Source organism: Alternaria alternata, assembly GCF_001642055.1.
Source record: "Alternaria alternata strain SRC1lrK2f unplaced genomic scaffold CC77scaffold_1, whole genome shotgun sequence".
Lineage (NCBI taxonomy): Eukaryota > Fungi > Ascomycota > Dothideomycetes > Pleosporales > Pleosporaceae > Alternaria > Alternaria alternata.
In genome coordinates, this window is record NW_017306190.1 from 2,116,022 (window position 1) to 2,134,077 (window position 18,056).

At 50.4% G+C, this 18,056-nt stretch overlaps 8 protein-coding genes across 8 annotated transcripts; 6 read left to right on the plus strand and 2 right to left on the minus strand.

Moving 5' to 3' along the window:
* Positions 1-97: 97 nt before the first annotated feature.
* Positions 98-829, plus strand: CC77DRAFT_925140 (HAD-like protein; the record flags this gene model as incomplete). Its single annotated transcript, XM_018533844.1, has 1 exon — positions 98-829. One exon carries the CDS (start codon positions 98-100, stop codon positions 827-829), a length of 732 nt encoding a protein of 243 aa, XP_018391910.1.
* An 892-nt stretch (positions 830-1,721) lies between these two features.
* CC77DRAFT_979525 (alpha/beta-hydrolase) lies at positions 1,722-3,425 on the plus strand (the record flags this gene model as incomplete). Its single annotated transcript, XM_018536029.1, has 1 exon — positions 1,722-3,425. One exon carries the CDS (start codon positions 1,722-1,724, stop codon positions 3,423-3,425), a length of 1,704 nt encoding a protein of 567 aa, XP_018391911.1.
* A 1,338-nt stretch (positions 3,426-4,763) lies between these two features.
* CC77DRAFT_1004433 (hypothetical protein) lies at positions 4,764-5,359 on the plus strand (the record flags this gene model as incomplete). Its single annotated transcript, XM_018523266.1, has 2 exons — positions 4,764-5,033; positions 5,102-5,359. The coding sequence occupies 2 exons, from the start codon at positions 4,764-4,766 to the stop codon at positions 5,357-5,359; spliced, it is 528 nt and encodes a 175-aa protein (XP_018391912.1).
* Positions 5,360-7,874: 2,515 nt separating this feature from the next.
* On the minus strand, positions 7,875-8,699 carry CC77DRAFT_925821 (S-adenosyl-L-methionine-dependent methyltransferase; the record flags this gene model as incomplete). Its single annotated transcript, XM_018533883.1, has 1 exon — positions 7,875-8,699. One exon carries the CDS (start codon positions 8,697-8,699, stop codon positions 7,875-7,877), a length of 825 nt encoding a protein of 274 aa, XP_018391913.1.
* A 1,993-nt stretch (positions 8,700-10,692) lies between these two features.
* Positions 10,693-12,567, plus strand: CC77DRAFT_1056562 (hypothetical protein; the record flags this gene model as incomplete). The annotated part of the gene is made up of 1 exon (XM_018527923.1): positions 10,693-12,567. One exon carries the CDS (start codon positions 10,693-10,695, stop codon positions 12,565-12,567), a length of 1,875 nt encoding a protein of 624 aa, XP_018391914.1.
* Positions 12,568-12,831: 264 nt separating this feature from the next.
* Positions 12,832-15,171, plus strand: CC77DRAFT_1090375 (hypothetical protein; the record flags this gene model as incomplete). Its single annotated transcript, XM_018529514.1, has 5 exons — positions 12,832-12,850; positions 12,901-13,141; positions 13,338-14,183; positions 14,236-14,399; positions 14,450-15,171. The coding sequence occupies 5 exons, from the start codon at positions 12,832-12,834 to the stop codon at positions 15,058-15,060; spliced, it is 1,881 nt and encodes a 626-aa protein (XP_018391915.1). The 3' UTR covers positions 15,061-15,171.
* A 106-nt stretch (positions 15,172-15,277) lies between these two features.
* Positions 15,278-15,902, plus strand: CC77DRAFT_1090376 (hypothetical protein). Its single transcript, XM_018529515.1, has 2 exons — positions 15,278-15,707; positions 15,772-15,902. Exons 1-2 carry the CDS (start codon positions 15,364-15,366, stop codon positions 15,779-15,781), a joined length of 354 nt encoding a protein of 117 aa, XP_018391916.1. The 5' UTR covers positions 15,278-15,363; the 3' UTR covers positions 15,782-15,902.
* Positions 15,903-15,919: 17 nt separating this feature from the next.
* Positions 15,920-17,993, minus strand: CC77DRAFT_953356 (restriction of telomere capping protein 5; the record flags this gene model as incomplete). The annotated part of the gene is made up of 2 exons (XM_018535430.1): positions 15,920-17,865; positions 17,951-17,993. 2 exons carry the CDS (start codon positions 17,991-17,993, stop codon positions 16,040-16,042), a joined length of 1,869 nt encoding a protein of 622 aa, XP_018391917.1. The 3' UTR covers positions 15,920-16,039.
* Positions 17,994-18,056: the final 63 nt, after the last annotated feature.

Genomic DNA, 18,056 nt, shown 5'->3' on the forward strand with positions numbered 1-18,056 from the left:
ACTCGCAGTCCGTTCATCAATACAGAGCTCAAACACAAGAGGTTTTCCAAACCTATAAATACATCATTTTTGCCAAAATACGCAAACAACCGCCATCATGTCCAAACTTACAGACTTTAAACTCCTCTCCTTCGACGTATACGGTACGCTGATCGACTGGGAGGCTGGCGCTCTCATCGCTCTCCAACCACATCTCAAGAAGTCTGGTCAAGAGAACATGGATCGCAAGCACATCATGCAGGTCATGCACAAGATCGAAGCAAGAGTTGAGAGAGAACACGGCCATCTCAAGTACTCTGAAGTACTTACTATGGTGCTCCCAGAAATGTGTGAGCAACTTGGTTTGGAGAAGCCCAGTGAAGAAGAGAGCAAGGAATTTGGAGCGAGTATTGGGCACTGGCCCGGATTCTCCGACATACCCTCTGCATTAGAGAGGCTGTCCAAATATTTCAAGCTTGTCGTGCTCTCAAACGTCGACCATGATTCGTTCAAGCTTGGAAATGCGAATGGGCTCAAGGGATACAAGTTCGACGCGGTCTACACTGCTCAAGACATTGGTTCCTACAAGCCTGACTTGAGAAACTTTGAGTACATGTTGGCAAAAGTGAAGGAGCAATTCGGCATCGAGAAGCACGAGGTGCTGCAAACCGCGCAATCTCAATACCACGACCACCACCCAGCAAAGGATATGGGAATCAAGAGTTCCTGGATTTATAGGCCAGGAGCGGTTATGGGGAACCGTGATGATCCAGTGTACAACTGGAAATTCGATACATTGGCGGATATGGCGGATGCTGTGGAGAAGGAGGCGGCAGAGCAGGGAAAGTAGGCTCAGATGGGAGATTGTGTGGATATGTACGTTAATCCTGGGTAGACAGTAACGCTAGCGATACACCAATTTTTGTTCTGCACTTGACAAGGAAGGTGTCAGTCGCACAGCGCTGGCTAGCGTTGATTACTTTTCGGTGCCAGAACATCCACCGGTCGAGGCCTATGCTTTTATTGTGCTGCGTTAGCTTGCGGGGTGCAGCAGATGGCTTCTACCTCTCCGGACGCCACCGACTATCACCCCTCACCAAAATCTAGAATCCGTTTATCGTCTGAAGTCGCTTTTTCCTTACTATTGAATATCGGCGATCGCACCCAAGATTGGTGTGAGCGATGAGCTTCTTCACCGATGCGATACTTGGCTTCAGCCAAGCACCGAGCTAACATAGTATCTTGGTATAATCCATTCATTCATGGATACGTCCGTTGGGCGGGAGATGAAAGAGAAAAACTGCTTCCTCGGACGTGTCGTGAAGCGGCTTGGAGAAGGAAGGTATCCTTTATGAGGGCAAGCCTCGGAGGTAATTCATCGTGCAAGTTCACGGAAAGGCTCTAAACATCCTTGCACGACCGATATCTTGACTCGGTAGTGTCTCGGCAACGTCATTATTCGCCAGCCACGTGCCCTATCTCACCTTCAACACCAACATCGTCCCCATCACAACGTCAAACTAGCGCGAACAAGAGTAAGCGCGTGATAGATTATCCGTAGGAATAGTTACATCGCTTTTTATCCCCGCAGTCACTCCGCTCTCCGTTGCCGGTAGCGCCTACCGGTACCTATGGCGGACCGACTCCCTGCGCCGCCATCGGCAGAAGTCCGGGAGCAACAGAATACTATGAAAGCAACCCGTTTCTCCTTACGATGGCTGAAGAGAAGGTTAGCCATCATCATGATTTTCTCCGGGAGCACTGTCCTGCTGTTCTGGTACTTTGGCGCTTTTACCTATGCCAGACCATATCAGCCTGGCACGCCACAACGACCAAGTCCTCCGAACCATGAGACGCCAGATGGATCGCTTCTTGTCAGCTTACCGGATTATGGATCGTTCCAGGGCACCCAGATGCTCATGAACTTGAAGAAGACTGAGACCTTCAGTCGGCCAGTGGATGCATGGATGAATGTTGAGTATTCCACGCAACCAGTTGGTCAGGGGAGGTTCATGCCGGTAACATGGCCTGAACCTTTTGATGGTGTCAAGGATGCGACATCTACTGGGCCGGCATGTTTCCAGAACATGTACAGCTCGCTCGGACAGTCTGAAGCTTGTCTTACCATCAACGTGTACCGACCCTCAGGTATTCCTATGGACCAGAAACTGCCATCCATGGTCTACTTGCACGGAGGATCATTCGTATCGGGCTCTCACCGCAGTTTCGACGGAGCGCTGTTTGTGGAGAAGAGCACAGAACCCCTCATGGTTGTTACTGTTCAGTATCGACTTGGTGCGCTGGGCAGCTTGCCAGGCAAGTTTATGGAAGAAGAGGGCCTTCTGAACCTGGGTATCCGCGACCAGAAAATGGCTCTGGAATTCTTGCAAAAGTATATCGGCGATTTTGGAGGCGACAAAGACCAGATCACCCTCGGTGGTCAAAGTGCTGGTGGTCATTCGGTTGGTATCCACCTGTTCCACGACTACAACGAGGATGCCGGAAAGCCTTTGTTCAGCAAGGTTATCATGTCTTCTGGTTCGCCAACTGCGCGTGCCTTCCCAGGTGTTGACTACCCTATCTACCAACGCCAAGTCTCAGACATTATGGATTATCTGAATTGTCCTTTGTCACCCAGCTCTGCTGCCCTGGAGTGCCTCCGCGCCGCCGAAGCCGATGACATCCAGTTCATGTCCTCTTCGCTGTATAACGCCCACAACTACAACATCACTTGGCCCTGGCAACCTGTCTCTCCTGGCCCCCTCCTTGAGAAGCGCGGTTCAACCTCCGGCGAAGACGGCACCTTTTTCAACATTCCCATGTTGATTTCCTCCACAACCGACGAAGGTAAAGCCTTCGCGCCACAAGATCTACGTACCAACACCGATTATCTCAACTTCTGGAAGACTCTCGTTCCAGGTCTAACAGCTGAAGATCTTTCCGATCTTGAGACCCTTTACCCTGATGTAAAGCCAGAGGCTGGCACACTGGGCTACGTCTCGGACCAGTTCGAGCGAGTATCGGAGGCCTACGGAGACTACTCTTATATATGCCCAGTTCAAGACACGGCTTCCGTTCTTTCCTCAACCTCTGCCCCAGTCTACAAAGCGCGCTGGAACACACCAAATTGGGCGGCCACATACCTGGGCGTGCCGCACGCTAGCGATTCCTCATACTTTAACGGTCAAGCAAACACACAATACCCAGTGATCGCGGATATGTACAGCGCTTACTGGGCGAGTTTTATTGTCAGTGGAGATCCGAACACTTATGCCTTGCCGGGCAGCGCAACCTGGGAGCAGTACGAGGGAACTGGAAGCAGGCAACTAGTGGTCAATCCCCCGACTATGGGTGGCGCCATGATGGAGGACGAGGGCACAGCTATCAGGATGGAGCAGTGTGCTTGGTGGAGAGACCCCGAGAGGGCTGCGAGACTCAACAAGTGATCTCGGTCTCTTCTCACTATAGCTAATAATTTCATGAATTACCACCACTGCTTGTGCAATATCCCCTAGGGACCAACATGGCTTTTTAGTCTTGAGTGATACCAGGGCGCTATAGCAACCCTACTCTCTATCGTCAGATTGCTCGGATACCTTCATACTCCACAAGGGTATACTACTTGCTTCGTCATTATCTACTTTTGTTCAACCACAGCAACTCGCGACTCGTCTATCACTTCTGCAATGGACGTTCAACTTCTGGTACGAGACGTTTTCCTGGCTGGCTTGTTCAAGATACTTGCCACCGCCGTTGAGCTATGAAAATAGCAACTAACATGCAATGATTTAGCATGGAAATAGGTTGGGAACATCAAGGAAAGACGGCAACTGCTACCTCGGAGGCTAAGCCAAAGGCTGGTGCGTTCTTATTGGATGAGACTAGCACAGCCCCAGACAGGGGTACTGTGACGAGCACATCTTTGCGCATACCTTTGACACTTTATCAACGAACTCAAAGATCCGGATAATAGGTGAGGCCTTACATGCACCCTGCCTCACTTGAGCTGTCACCTTGCACGATATACTTCCAGGCAGGTATAATTTTTACCGGTGAGAAGTTCTGGCCCCCAATTCCTGGACGCCTTGCGCATTGACAATTGCAGCCTCCATTGGTGACCGTCAATATACTGCGTCGCTTCGAGACGGTGACGACTTGTTTTGCTGTGCGAGGTGTGATAAAAATAGGGACGGTGGGGTCTGAAGCTCTACACCCCCTTAGAATGATGCCATCGTAGCAATGGTATGTACAATAGCAGCACATTGCTTCAATTGGAGCCTCTACTATGAGTCACAGATGTGCCCCTAGATTTTACCGGTGAAAAGAGGTACGATGGCAGTCTAGCCTCATGGCTATCTACTCTTCCAAAGCTGGCAGAACCCTGAAAATTGATCCAGGCAACCATACCGTATTTGCAGATCCCTTCACGATAATAGGATTAGCCCCGAAAAGCCAGTATATCGGGATGGATACAAGGCGGTGCCAACGATGTGTCTGCCTTGGACGCCGCACGGCAACATGAAACTGCTTCTGCCAGACATGAAGGTGACACAGGCGAGGAAAGCCAATAGGTATATGCTGTGCATGTACGGACAGGCGCACAAGCGTAAATAGCGAGGTGATACCCATTTCGCCTACCTTTTTTTCACGTTCCACTCTCAGCTCAACTCACACGCGACGAAAAAGTTTTTTGTCGCAATCACATTGATACCACTGTTGTCGTGCTGACTGGATATACATCAACACAAACACACGCACACTCCTCATTGTACGCGCAAAGCAACATGGCTATCGCAAACCCAATTCTCAACTTCGTCGTTCGCGGCTTCCAAGCTCTTTTCGGTGTTGTTGTACTCGGGATCTCTGTCTCTTTGATACGCGGTCACCACTGGGGTAGCCTCCCAGCCAGTTTGGGGTTCTCCGCTTTCGTGGGCGGCGTCACAATCTTGGGAGCTGCTTTGGGGGTCGCTGCTCTATTCTTGACCTTCCTAGATGGCATGGTTGGCTTGATCATTGATGCCTTGGTTGCTCTCATCAATGCGGCAGGTGGAATCGTAAGTGCCAGTTTGGGCCGAAACGGTCTTGACTTTTCGATTGAATGTTTCGACTGACAACGACACAGGTACTCGCTATCAAGATCTCTGGTGTGGACTGCAACGGTGACATAGACTACCACAGTGCTGCCAAGATAGTCTTCAACGACATCTTCAATGGTGGTTGCCGCCGCGATGATCAGTGCTGGTACTGGTTCACCGACCCTGAAGCTATGGTATCGAGGTGTAGGTCGACCCAAGCCGATTGTGTCTTTATGTTCCTTGCAGTTCTTGTCCTCGCGGTATCCGCCATGCTGGCTTTCTTGCGAATGAAGAAGGGCTACTAGAAGCATAGTCGTACAAGAGTGAGTGTGTCCAAACGAATCTAGGATTAATGATCTGACTAATCGTACAAAGTCATGATAAGACATCCCTTTGGCAATTCGACTTGCCAGTAGTTAAGAGTGTTCTACGCATATTCCTGGAGGACTTCACGTCTGCCTCTTTATTTTACCACGATACCTATCATCAGAGCACTCTCTTTACGACAGTGGACGTAATCTAGTTTGGGTCTAGTTGCCAGTACTGGCATACGTCAATAATGAACACGAAGTGATGACATAAGACGCTGCGCCTACCTGCTTCCAGTTTCGTGCGACTTTACTCGATAATCTGACTGACAGTGTCATGTTGCATCCGCCCCGTCTCAGATAGCAAACAATGGCGAACTAACTCCCGGCTGTGCAAAGCGCACCCTTCTGACAGATGACTTCAAACGAGACTGATATCCTTTCTCTCCAATGCCTCACTTGTTGATCTACCTTTATGTTTGAAACCCTTGCGCTGAAAATCACCTATCCAACAAGATGCGCATCTCTCCCTCAGTCCCCGTGCTTATCGCACGTGGATTTCAAGCCATCTTCAGTGCCACTGTCTTCATAATCACCATGCTCTTAATCACTGGAAACAAATTCGGCCCTCTTCCACTTATTCTAGGGTTTTCGGCTGGAGTGAGCCTAGCAACCTTGATCGCTGCGCTCTCAACGTCTATCTTCCGTACTTCTTTGCATCCCTGGATCAGAAACACTATTGATGGCGGCATTTTGTCGCTCAATATGGCTGTTGGTACTGTAAGTTTACATCCCTTCAATGCGACGACCTTGCACCATAGGCGTCTCGAGACCACTTTATTGACTCCTTGGCTCTAGATGATGGCGTCTGAACTACAAGGGTACTCATGTAGTTCAATTCCTCCATACTTCAGTGAGGTTGTCTGTGGGGGATATCATCCGGAGATTCTGAACCTTGAAGGGTGCTATTTCTCGTACATGCTCACAGTTGGCTCTTTAGATACATGGAGTCGGTGTGTCCTTTATTCATGTAACACTGCCGTCATGCTTTCGAATGTCCCGGTAATACTGGCCGTTTGGACATTACTTTATCTAAGGACGGAGAGAGGGTGGAGAGTTGGTGGGTGGACGATCGAGAGAGTACATAATCCGTACGAGCCTATCGCCACAGACAGCGTGATACCTATGGTATCGATTCCAGTCAGAGCACGTCTGTCTTGACATGTCAAGGCGTACTATACATGGCAAGTCATCAGTACCACAAAGGAAACTATCGCACGGAACAGTTTGACTGATGCGTGCGTACCTAAGATGCGTTCGTCCATGGTGTGATTATGCGACGTCTTTTCCGCTGGACATATCTGCTAAGCCTCCCGAGGGGTATGGACATCTTTGCTATCTCCCCCTGCTCGCTCCGTTCGCACATGGAAACACACTCACCTGTTGGACATCTCACACTGTCTATTCTGTTATATGCATATCTTGCTCCCATCCCTTGCCATCACAAATCAATCAAAAACCATAGCACCAGATTGCTCCCGAGCTACTTTCAATCCCTTTTAACATGGTTTCCACCAAGACCCTGTTACCTTCGTTCATCCTTCGAAGCGTGTAAGCCTTGTTCGCTTTCATAGTCTTGGGACTATCTGTAGATCCCATCAAAGGTCACAATAGAAGTAAGTTGAGCTAGCTATATGAATAGCAATGAAGAACCCAACGAAAAGGACCTAGACTGGAGGGCTGTACAGGAAACAGGCATAGCACATATCATAAGATTCAGTCAGGAGAGACGAGAAGCAGAGATACCACATTAAACGGCTTCATTCGACCACTCACTAGGCGTGCCAACTGCTGTCCAAGCTCCTATTCTCGTAATCTGAAACAGCATCGCCTCCCATATCAACGCCGTGCATGTCCAGCCTTTGGGTATCCCCTGTATCTAGCCTCACAAACTATGCCGACCCACTCAAAAATATCATCGATCTAGACTGGGCAAGACTGCGATGGTGATTAGCGATATTCTAGTCGTAAAGACTCCTTCAAGCGTCTTACGCTGCCGCAAGATCCACAGGTCTTGGCGTCGCCGCTGATGCCGGCGCCGCACTTTGGGCAGTCGCCGTGGAAGTTGACAAGGACGGTTGTGGACTGCATATTGGCCTTTAAATATCGGGTTTGTTTAGTATCGTAGGAGAATGCAATGTTGGTAGTATCGTGGAATGCGCTGATAGCTGTTCGAAGTTGGAGGGGTAAAGTGGGGTTGATATAGAGAGCTCAGGTAGCTACAGGCAGCTACGACAGGCCTAAGTAGCTAGTGCATAAGCCGTCAGATGACTGGCACGCGGTAAATGCGGTTGGTCTTGCGATTGGAGGTAAGCGGAAAGCGTGGGATGAGTGTAACGTAGACGTGCGGGGCCAAGTACTAAGGATGTTGTCCGATAGGAAGGTAAGAGGCGCGAGGCGAAAAGAATGACCGAGAGGAAGGACAATACAGGTGCCTGATTACCTATAAACCCTACCTAACGTGGCATATGATCTGTCCGTTGATAACGGCGAACCAGCCGTCTTCCTTTTTCTCCATCTCTCTCCACGTCGCTGCAATTTCTTCCAGATCCTGCTCCGTCGCGTATCCGCTGTCTAGAGCCCTTTGTTTATAGTCACTCTTAACAGTCCTATCGGCCCAAAGTCCGCACCAGAACTCCCTCTCTTCCGGCGTGCTGAACGTCCAGGCCGCTACGCTAGCCTCGATATCGCCTCTTGGAAACCCTGCTTGCATGGCTATCGCATGCAGATACTTGCCCATGTTGGGATGTGCCTTCAATCCAAATGCGATCTTGATGTATAGATCTTTCCACTTCTGCATGCCCGGATGCTCTGGGTACCAGTCCATAGCGCTGTAGTTGCAATCTCGAACTGCAACGACGCCGCCTGACTTGGTCAACCGCTTCATCTCCTTCATCGCACCCAGCGGATCTTGTAGGTGTTGCAGCACTTGATGTGCGTGCACGATATCGAAGCCCCCCTCCTCTACGCCGTCAAGTTTGTCCCATTCAAAGATATCTCCAGCCTCAAATCGTATGTTTGTGACGCCCCTTTCTTCTGCGTGTTTTCGTGCCTTTTCGATCACTTCTGCAGAGGGATCGATGGCATAGACGAAGCCTTGTGGGACGCGGGTAGCAAGATCAACGCTGATGGTGCCTGGCCCGCAGCCTACATCGAGGATCTTGAGCGAAGGGTTGTTGAGGTAAGGGAGGAGGTGAGGACAGGAGTTCTCGACTGTACGCCAGCTATGAGAACGGAGGACGGAGGCATGATGGCCGTGGAGGTATGGTCCAGACATTGTCGGAAATTGGAACAATCGTAGCGAGGGTTGGTTGCCGATCTAATGAGTATGCATTGGATAAGACCAGCAACTGAGGGCAAGCGTGTTCGTATATGTCCAGTCGTAGCTGCAGCCTAGGTTAGTTGCGGGGTTAGCTGGACATAACAGTCGCTTTATTTCGGCAATAGCATATATCACATTCTTGAATGCGCCGAAATCGCTGTTGAGCTATCCAGGGATCGTGCGATCTAGCGATATGGGACAGTTGGGAGGAGGTCGCTTTTGACGGGATGGGTAGGGCAACCTGCATCTTCAAGTCCGAGCATCGGCCATCTCGGTACCATCGCTTAGTCATTCGCCTGTCTGTTCGATTACCTTGCACCGACTGTGTTCTTGGTAGATCTTCAACATGGAATTGATATTGGTAGATGAGATATGAGATTATCAGTGCGTTGTCTTTGTGCTGCTCTCTAATTTCGCGGTGGAGCCGTTCACGCGTTTGTAGAGCATGCAAGTGGACCAGACATGCGCCGCCTGCAAGCTTACTTTTGAGATGATCTCAGGCTGAGATTGACATAGCATTGGTGCCCACATGATCTAGGTCGGTGTTGTTCGTAGAGCAGCTGTTGAACTCATTTGCCTTGGCTATCAACGAGCGCTGGTGGACTGCAGCCGTTGTGTTGCGTCAAGCAAGCCCAGCGGCTTCCCCCGAACCGTCCTGACTGGCTGGCCCGGCCTATTCCGTCACAATCATCAACCCGGCCTTCCTTCCACAAGCAACTTCATCTTCTGCAAGCTTTAGACTTGGCTCGCATACCACGACGACAGGGCACTCGTCTCACAGCATAACTTTGCATTGTCAGCCAACAGCATGCCATCCCCGGCCGCCACCCCAGCCACTGGAGCCACCCGCTAGTCCTAGAACAGACAATGGTAAAATCCATGGATACATGAACCTTGGAACGGGCCCTCGCATTACACGGAAGCGACGCACGACATATATCCACAAAAACCTCACCGTCGGGTTCTGGGTCCTCCTCCATCTCATCGTGGGTTACTGCATCGAGCAGTTCTCTTGAAACCATTGATTGCTGGCATTGGGCATTGTCCGTTTTAGATTTGGTCGGCATAGATAGCTTGCATGCGAGCTACATTACATTATGCAGGTCTTGATTCGAACACCCTGCGGCACGGTCACTGACACGCGACCACTGATCTAGATGACCCGACTACATCTATCTATACGCAAATCCTTCGCAACCAATGCTATCTTCACAACTGCCATTACTGACACAACTCCAGTCGTATCTGCCTGTGACTTCTGGAGCAATCTACAGGATTCAACACCGAATCGAGCTACTATCGTCTGGGACCATCAGCGGCTGGGCATTATTCTTTTGCGAGCTTTGACCCCACTATCTTCGCTACCATGAGCCTTAATCATGCTTTCTCTTTCGTTCAGCACCGACTCCACACCAGGGGCGTTTCCCTCCAGTATCACTAATCTGGGGTCTTCACGATTCCCTCGAACAGAGGGGTTCAGAGCATTATTCCTTTCTATTCGGACCTCACAATCAAGCGCTCGTACATCCACGGAGTGTTATGTTCCAGTTATTTGCCACAAACTATTCTGGCATATTGCTTGGGATTTTGATACGGTTGCGATGTCTCATTTGAGAGAGCCTTCTTGTTTCCATGTTTTTGGTATTGCGGTGAATATGAGTGATTCATCACGTCGGTTTGTCGCGAAACAAAGATATGACAGTGTTAAATATGCGGAGTGTTTCCTGGACTCAACTCTGTTAGGGCAGACCAAGTCATCAAAGAAGATAAAACCTAGGAGAAGGTACGAGGTGAGAGTTAACAGGCACGATTCAAGATCGAGTGAAAGAACTATCGACTGAGCTATTACCCAAATCGCGATCAATCGCGCCTCACGGAAGGACTCTTCTTACGTGGCTGCTCCGTCCGCTCACCCATCACGCATCTGGAACATACACGTAATATCATTATGTCCTCAACTCCGACCGCTACTCACTCTCTTCACTGCACCGCCGCTCCGAGCCGACCCCTCACCTCCGACAGAGCTGCCCTTGGAATCTTTGGACCGAGACTTTACTCACTTTACATCAATTGGCAAACCAGTATCGAGAATCCCGACCAAGCAGCGCTTTACCCGTCAAAAGCAGTATGGAGAAGAAAAGTACAAGCGGTGCGAAACCAGGAAGTGGGAGGAATACCCAGTGCGCATACATTCAAGGCCTTCATGAATACGAAACAGGTCAAGGAACAGCTTTACATGCAAGATGTAGGAGATTGTTCGACTGTCGAAGACGGCGAAGACGAGGGGGAAAAGGAAGAGGAATCCCTAGATCTACTTACCACACGCTTCTGCAAGCACCCTGTCCATCCCGGCAACCCTTGGATGGGCGATGTCTGCCCGGGGTGCCTCATTACTCAGTGTATCGCCTCCCTTGACCGGATTGCACATGTCTGGCGCCTTGTCGGTGGGCCCTTGAAGCCTTATAGCTCTGGAGACCCAGAATTGTCTCATGTTTACCATGCAGCTAAGCGAATTTGGCATGTTGAGAAAGTTCGATGGGCTAATCTGGTGGACGTGTACGAGCGGTGCGCAAAAGAAGAGGTATCGTGGGAGGAAGACTCTCTGCAAACCGGCTTGGCGATTCCAGCGTCAGTGATGGGATCTAGTAGCTGCATGAAAGCGCTGGATCTCGCGATACTAACCCCATTCCTTGCGGAAGGATGGAGCGAGTTCTTTGTACCAAAGAGGCGCTCAAAAAGGCGTTGCGTGGGAGGCGAGTCGCAAGGAACCTCTGTTACTGGGGATGAGGAAAACGAGACCCCGCATTCTCCACCTAGTTCGCCCAAGCCGGAACAAGAAACATTGTGGTACCTAGATGGGATCTCTGATGGGTTAGAGTCAGACAAACAGAATGAGAATGGTACCAACGGAGCGAATATAAGCTTATCTCCCCCCAGCAAGTCAACCCTTACACAACGCTCCCCATCAGCCTCCTTAGATTCAAGCACCTACGCTCTACCACCATCACCAATAACACCATGCTCCCCACCTCAAACTCCGTCCCAGTTTCTTCTACATTCTCCTCCTATGTTTGGAGTATACTTCCCCGACGACCTTCTGTCGCCTTCATCACGACGATCGATATACTACCAGCGATCCTCTCCTTCGTATACACCGGGTGAACACGCCAGTCCAGCAGGTAGCATATGGGTCGACACAAGCTTCATGAGCGATTGCAACTACGATCTTCTCGGTGGCACACAAAACGAAGACGAAGAAGCGGAAGAACATAGAAAGAAGCGGAACGATTATGCTAATGAAATGCTTCAGCTACGAGGAAACGACTTCATAGATGATGGTATGAACATGGTCTTTGGGGAAGAGGTAGAGGGGATGGAGGATGACTGGAGTGACGAAAGCGACTCCGATGACGAAGAGGACGACCTCATACACACAGGCAGGGAGATCTTGAGCCAGAAGAGATTACCCGGTCAAGTCACAGGGTTGAGTATCCAGCGACCATTTTTCTCGTTTCGTTGGCAGAAGCAAACAGAAGCAAGGGAAACAGACGAGACGAGGGGCGACGCTACGTCGCATGAGTTTGAAGACGAAGAGGTTGAACAAGCAATGCGAGAGATGACTCCCGAAGCGACGGAGCCTTCTGTGCAGTCAACAACCAACGTTGATATGCCAATGATTGCCAGTGGCAGAGCGGAGGAGATGGGAGTGGTGTCGCTGGCCGGACCGGAGACCCAAGTATCTCCTCGTCGCCGGAGTTACGAAGAGTTCAATGAATTTGGAGAGACAAAGGAAGAAGATGGTGTGAAGAGATACTGTCACTAGATAAGATCTCGTTAACTGTCTCGACATTGCGTGTTGAAGACTTGAATGGGAAAGCTATTTATACATAAGCATCCATAGGCAGCGTAGGCAGAGATGACATACAACTTCCGGTGTTGTGGCGTTTGGAAAGTGAAGCGTAGTGCTCTTCCATGCAGCTAACACATATACCTTTTGCCAGCTTCGTCATTTGGCGCTCAAATACTTCTCCTGCGCTTACCCCATCGATCAGTACACTCACATATACGTGCCTCACGAAACGAAAACATGAGCTGCCAAGATGCAGGTAAATAATGATCATGTATTGAGATAATGACAGAAGTTGACGGCAAGCAGCACCAGTGTGCAACGCGCTTTCAAATGCGAACGCAGTCGAGTTTAACACCTACAGTGATTTTGCCGGCTATATCTTTGACAGAAAATGCCAAAACTGCAACGCCAAATTCATACAAAACAGCGGTGGCGTCAATACACTGTTCCAGAGCTGGCTCAGTGGACAAGGTAATCTCGAAGGCCTCCATAACCAGATGTCAGAAATTGACAGTCACAGCAACGATCAGTTCGCAGGTCAAGTGCAGTAAGTGCTCGAGAGCCTGTTGCATCGCCTGCTTCAACAAGTCCAAGGCACTAGAAATACCAGTCAATGGCACCAAGATAGTATGTTGCTGCAGCCGCGGGCGACTTTTCATCATCTGGGTGATGCTTTGCGGATTCGATCGAGAATACTGCCAGGCCAAGAGGAGTGATGCAACAACGAAGACTAAGATCAACAGAACTGTCGAAAGGGGTACAGGCTACGACCAGAGTCACATGAGCATGCCAGAGATGTTTGGTAGCAGGGAATTTGGAGGCCGAGGTAGACATCGAGCTTTGGACACGGAAAGGCAAAAAGACAGGTTTTACGAGAATCTGTTCGCCTTCCTTGCAGTGTTGTGTCCCAGTCCCGATCACAACAAGCCAGACACCACGCGTTTCGATGTCGACCCACCCAAGGCCGTCTTGTCGATGTTGATTAACAGCAAGGTCCTCGATAAAGCCGCGGAGCTACTCCGAAACGACAGTTTGGACGATGCGACTAAGAGAAAGAACCTTTACATGGCTTTCTTTGGCTTCCTCCGCAATGTCGGAGTCCACAAACTATCAAAACAGGCTGTCATGTTCAATGAGCGTATTGTATTCCCGGACAATATCAATCTCCTGACGCTGTCTTTCAAAGGTCTTACAGAAAACTTGTCTGGCCAAAACGCCTCTGCACTCGCCGGGAATCTTCGCAATCTGAACATCCAGAGCCAAGTCATGCTAAGCGGTGCTCAGAGGTCACGGAATGAGTTTCAGGATGAGCAAAGTACGGACCTCTTGTGGCTTTGTCGCGAGATATCCGACCTTTCCCAGTACCTCGAGATTGGGGAAGGCAATGCAGGGCCGGTGGATCATGGTATCGTCGAAGTGCCAGATGATCAGATCTGGCCCTATTTCCATTTTGCGAGAGAAGCGCAGATGACCACTCAATCGCCAAGGGGTCGTGTCAAACGACTTATCATTGAAATAACGACATTGAAGACAGGACTGTCATCTGGGATATATGTCAAGCACGCCATATCCCGACTTGATGTGATGAAGTAAGTGGGTCGGTAAGTTGTTGCCGCCTAAGCCGGTTACTAATCCTTGTAGAATTCTGATTGCAGGCCCTGAAGGCACGCCATATGAGAACAGGCTTTTTGAGTTCGACCTTTGGTGTACAGCCGAGTTCCCTTACAAACCTCCACAAATGTTCTTTCGAGGTACACAAGGCGGCCAACTCATATTAAATCCGAATCTCCACAAGGATGGAAAGGGTAAGCTTGCTGCGACTTACGATCCCGGTCATGTATTAATCCCATTGTAGTATGTTTGTCCCTGCTTGGTACTTGGCCAGGCGAAAAATGGTGTCCAGGCGAATCGACCATCCTCCAGGTCCTAATCAGTATCCAAGCTATGATCTTTGTTCCTGATCCCCTCGACAACGTCCCAGCGGATCACTCGAAGACAGGAGCTGAAGATTTTTTCAGTATCAAATTTATTAGTGGCTTGACAACGGAGTACGCAATACTGAATTGGGCCCGTGATCCACCTGGCTTCTGGAAAGATGTTGTAAACCTTCACTTTCACAAGCATGCAGACACGATTCTGCGTACAGTTGAGCGTTGGGCAGTTAGCGCTAGTCGTACCTGCACGCACTATCCCAATCAACAGCTCTCCTTCTTCTTGCCACGTGTGCGACAGCATCCAGTGGATTTCGCAACAATACTACCACAACTACAGGTAACTCTCCAAGGATACGGTGCAACGTACGTTCCGCAGAAGATAGCCCCTTTGCATAGCCAGCAGAACATAGTCAGTGGCAGAACCGGACATGGATCACAGATGCCGCCATATGCCCGAGGAGGCCGATCCAATGGTCCCAGTAGTATGGGGGGTTATGGAGGTCCTGGATTTCAATTAGGGCGCGGATTCTGATAGGTGGCGGGCCATCCGAACACTGCAATAGGGTTCGGCGATGCGAAGTATTCGTGGTGACAGGTGGTTGCAATTCGTAGCACATGCAGATGTTGACAACAAGAATGCAAGATTGTGATGTTGTAGAGATATGCATTGTGAAGGCGCGATATGCTCCAGTGCGCTAGCGCCTTGGCATACATTTTCCGCGGCGACACCATCAACGCTCCACTGGTATCATACCCACGCCAGAACGCACAACCGCCTCCATCGCACACCCTCTTCGGCCGACCGCGGCGATTGTTGGATTCTCGAGTCGCCGTCATGCTGTCCCGCGCCCTCACCACCGCGTTCCGACGTCCATGCTCAACCCAAACCCTCCGCACCACCCTCCGCACCCGCACCCAACACATCCACACGCCAACATGCTCCTGCGTACGACCCACCCTCTCCACCTTCCGCGCGCAAGCCTCACAACAATCGAACTATGGAATCCGAGACCTCGTCTCAGGCTTCAATGGCCTGAGCATGGGTGGACGGATACAAACGCGCGGCATGAAGGTGCGGAGTTCGGTCAAGAAGCTGTGTGATGGATGTAAGAGCGTAAGGAGGAAGAAGGGGCGATATGTGTACATCATCTGTTCGAAGAATCCTAAGCATAAGCAGAGGTGAGTTTGGTCCGGGGTGGACACGGTGGGGGAGTGACGATTGGAGTATGCTAACACCGCGTAGGCAAGGATAGATGCATTTGTGGATACTTGTGAGGCTAGGAGAGGAATTTGGGAATATCTTGAGTGATGGGTTGATGGAGAGCGACAACCCGAAAGGAGGAGGAGCTGTATCATATGTATGCATACAAAGGCATTACAGGCGTTTAGACGGGTACAACAGCAATTTGGAACAAACACTCAGCTACTGCAGCAAATGGAATCTACTCAAGACATCGAAGTTATGTCAGTCATGCATGTCATTACATCGTGATCGATACCTTTATGGCCACTTATCCCATACTGCCTCCACTCCTGTCACCAGAGATGATACCCGCCATCTTCAACAACTCTCGATCCATTTCTGCGTCTCCAGTCCCAAGATTGACCCTCCGTCTAGCCTCCGCCTCGCGCTCCTGCCACGCCCACTCTTTCCTTTGTTGTTCTGCAACCTCGTCCCCACCACAGCCCCAAACCTCCAAACTCTCAATCTCGAAGCGATCCTGCCAATCCTTCTTCTTCCTTCCAGGTTGCTTGCTTGGATGGAAGGAGCCGCCACCCTCGGAAAGATGCGTGAAGATACCAAACTCAAGCGCATCGTCAAGATGCAAGGAAACCGGGCCAGGACGGAAGGGAGAGTGAGAAAACTGCGACGAGGAAGCTGATTGTGTGGGGATAGGGGTACCTAGACCGACACCGGCGGGGTAAGTTGGTGATTTAGAGAAGTAAGTGTAGTCTTTGCTAAAGGTTGAGGCTGTAAAGACATCGTGCGTAGGTGAAAGCTGAAAAAGTTCTGTTGAGGAGTCGCCAAAACAGGTCTTGCCAGTGTGTTTCCATTGCGAAGAGATGTAGGCGCCGTAGATGAGGGTTTGATTAGGAGAGGTGGAGGTTACGCTGTCTGGTAGGCGTTTTGGTGGTAGCATGTCCTGCAGTGCCCGTTCGCGAGTGCTGGAGGGTGTTGCGGGGAGAAGACGGCCTTTTACGAGAAGGATGGTGGGCGCACGCCAATTGAAAACTTGCTTTTCAAAGGATCCCATGCTGAAGCCATGTGTGTTACCGCTGTATAGAGGCCGCAATCGCCGGAAGAGATCGCTGCCTTTGATAAAGAATGACAATTGGCTCAGTGTCGTCAGATTCAAGATCTCACCCGGTTCTCGGAGCACTGGTTCTAATTCTGCCTTTGGTGGAGGTATTACAGGCTTGCTCTCTTGGGTGGGAGATCCAGGGCCTGACTTCCGTTTGGAGAGGTCAAAGTCTTTCGCGAAGAGGAAATGCTCGAAGAGTGGGTTGAGACCATTGAACAGGTATGGTAAGGACGTCGAGACGACAGTATTGAATGTGCGATACGTGACACCGGGATGATTGTCCACGCCAAAAGACGACAGTATAACATTCGCGGCCTGCCGCAGCTCCGCTACTCTTTTGTCTGAAAGGTCTGGTGCCAGTGACGAGACGCTTTGCTGCGCATCGATCGGCGCGATGAGCAGTAGTAGTTCGACCAGCTTGAGGAAATTGTCGGTCGGTATGATCGAATGATGTACGTTCGTTTGTTCTCCATGTTTGAACGCATCGATGGCATCCATAGAGTCCAACGCAGCCAGCACCAACTCATCGTCATCCTCGTCCTCCCCTGCTTCTCCCTCTTCAGGCGCATCGATGGCAAACCCCAGATTACTGCTCCCCTCTTTCCATTGCTTCGGCTGATGGTCCATCTCTTCTTTTTCCTTGTCTTCCAGACTTGAGCGTATACCCTTGTCGTATATGGCCAAACTCCGGTAGAGCTCTCTTAGCCAGATCTCCTTCCCTCTCCTCTTGAGCACAGCTCCATATCTCTCTGTAAGTATAGTGACAACCTTGAGCAGCGCCTCGTGCGTAAGTATAGCTGGCGCTTGACTAGGGAGTGGGAATGCTCCAAGATAACTAGCCATCTGAAAGACGACAGAGCCCACGCCCAGCGCATCTGGTAGCTCGAGGAACCGACATAGTGTGCTCTCACTCCAGTATTTCACACCGGATTCAGTATCAGCGAGGGATCGGAACACGGAGTTGAAGCAGTAGAGCTCGAGAGGGGAGAAGCTTTTCTGTGCGAATCGTTGGGCTATGGTTTGTGAGAGCTGCTCTGGAAATTGGTTAGTCAAGATGCTTAGGCGGCAGCTTGGAAGCGGCAATCAAGGATCGAGAGGTTGTAGATTGCGCACACGTACCTAGTGTCAATTGCGGGGTATCGTGCGATGCTCCTTGACCCATTATCGCGGTAACTCAGCGGCTTCAGTCCGGTGAGACATGGATGAGGGAGTAGTCGCGTCGCGA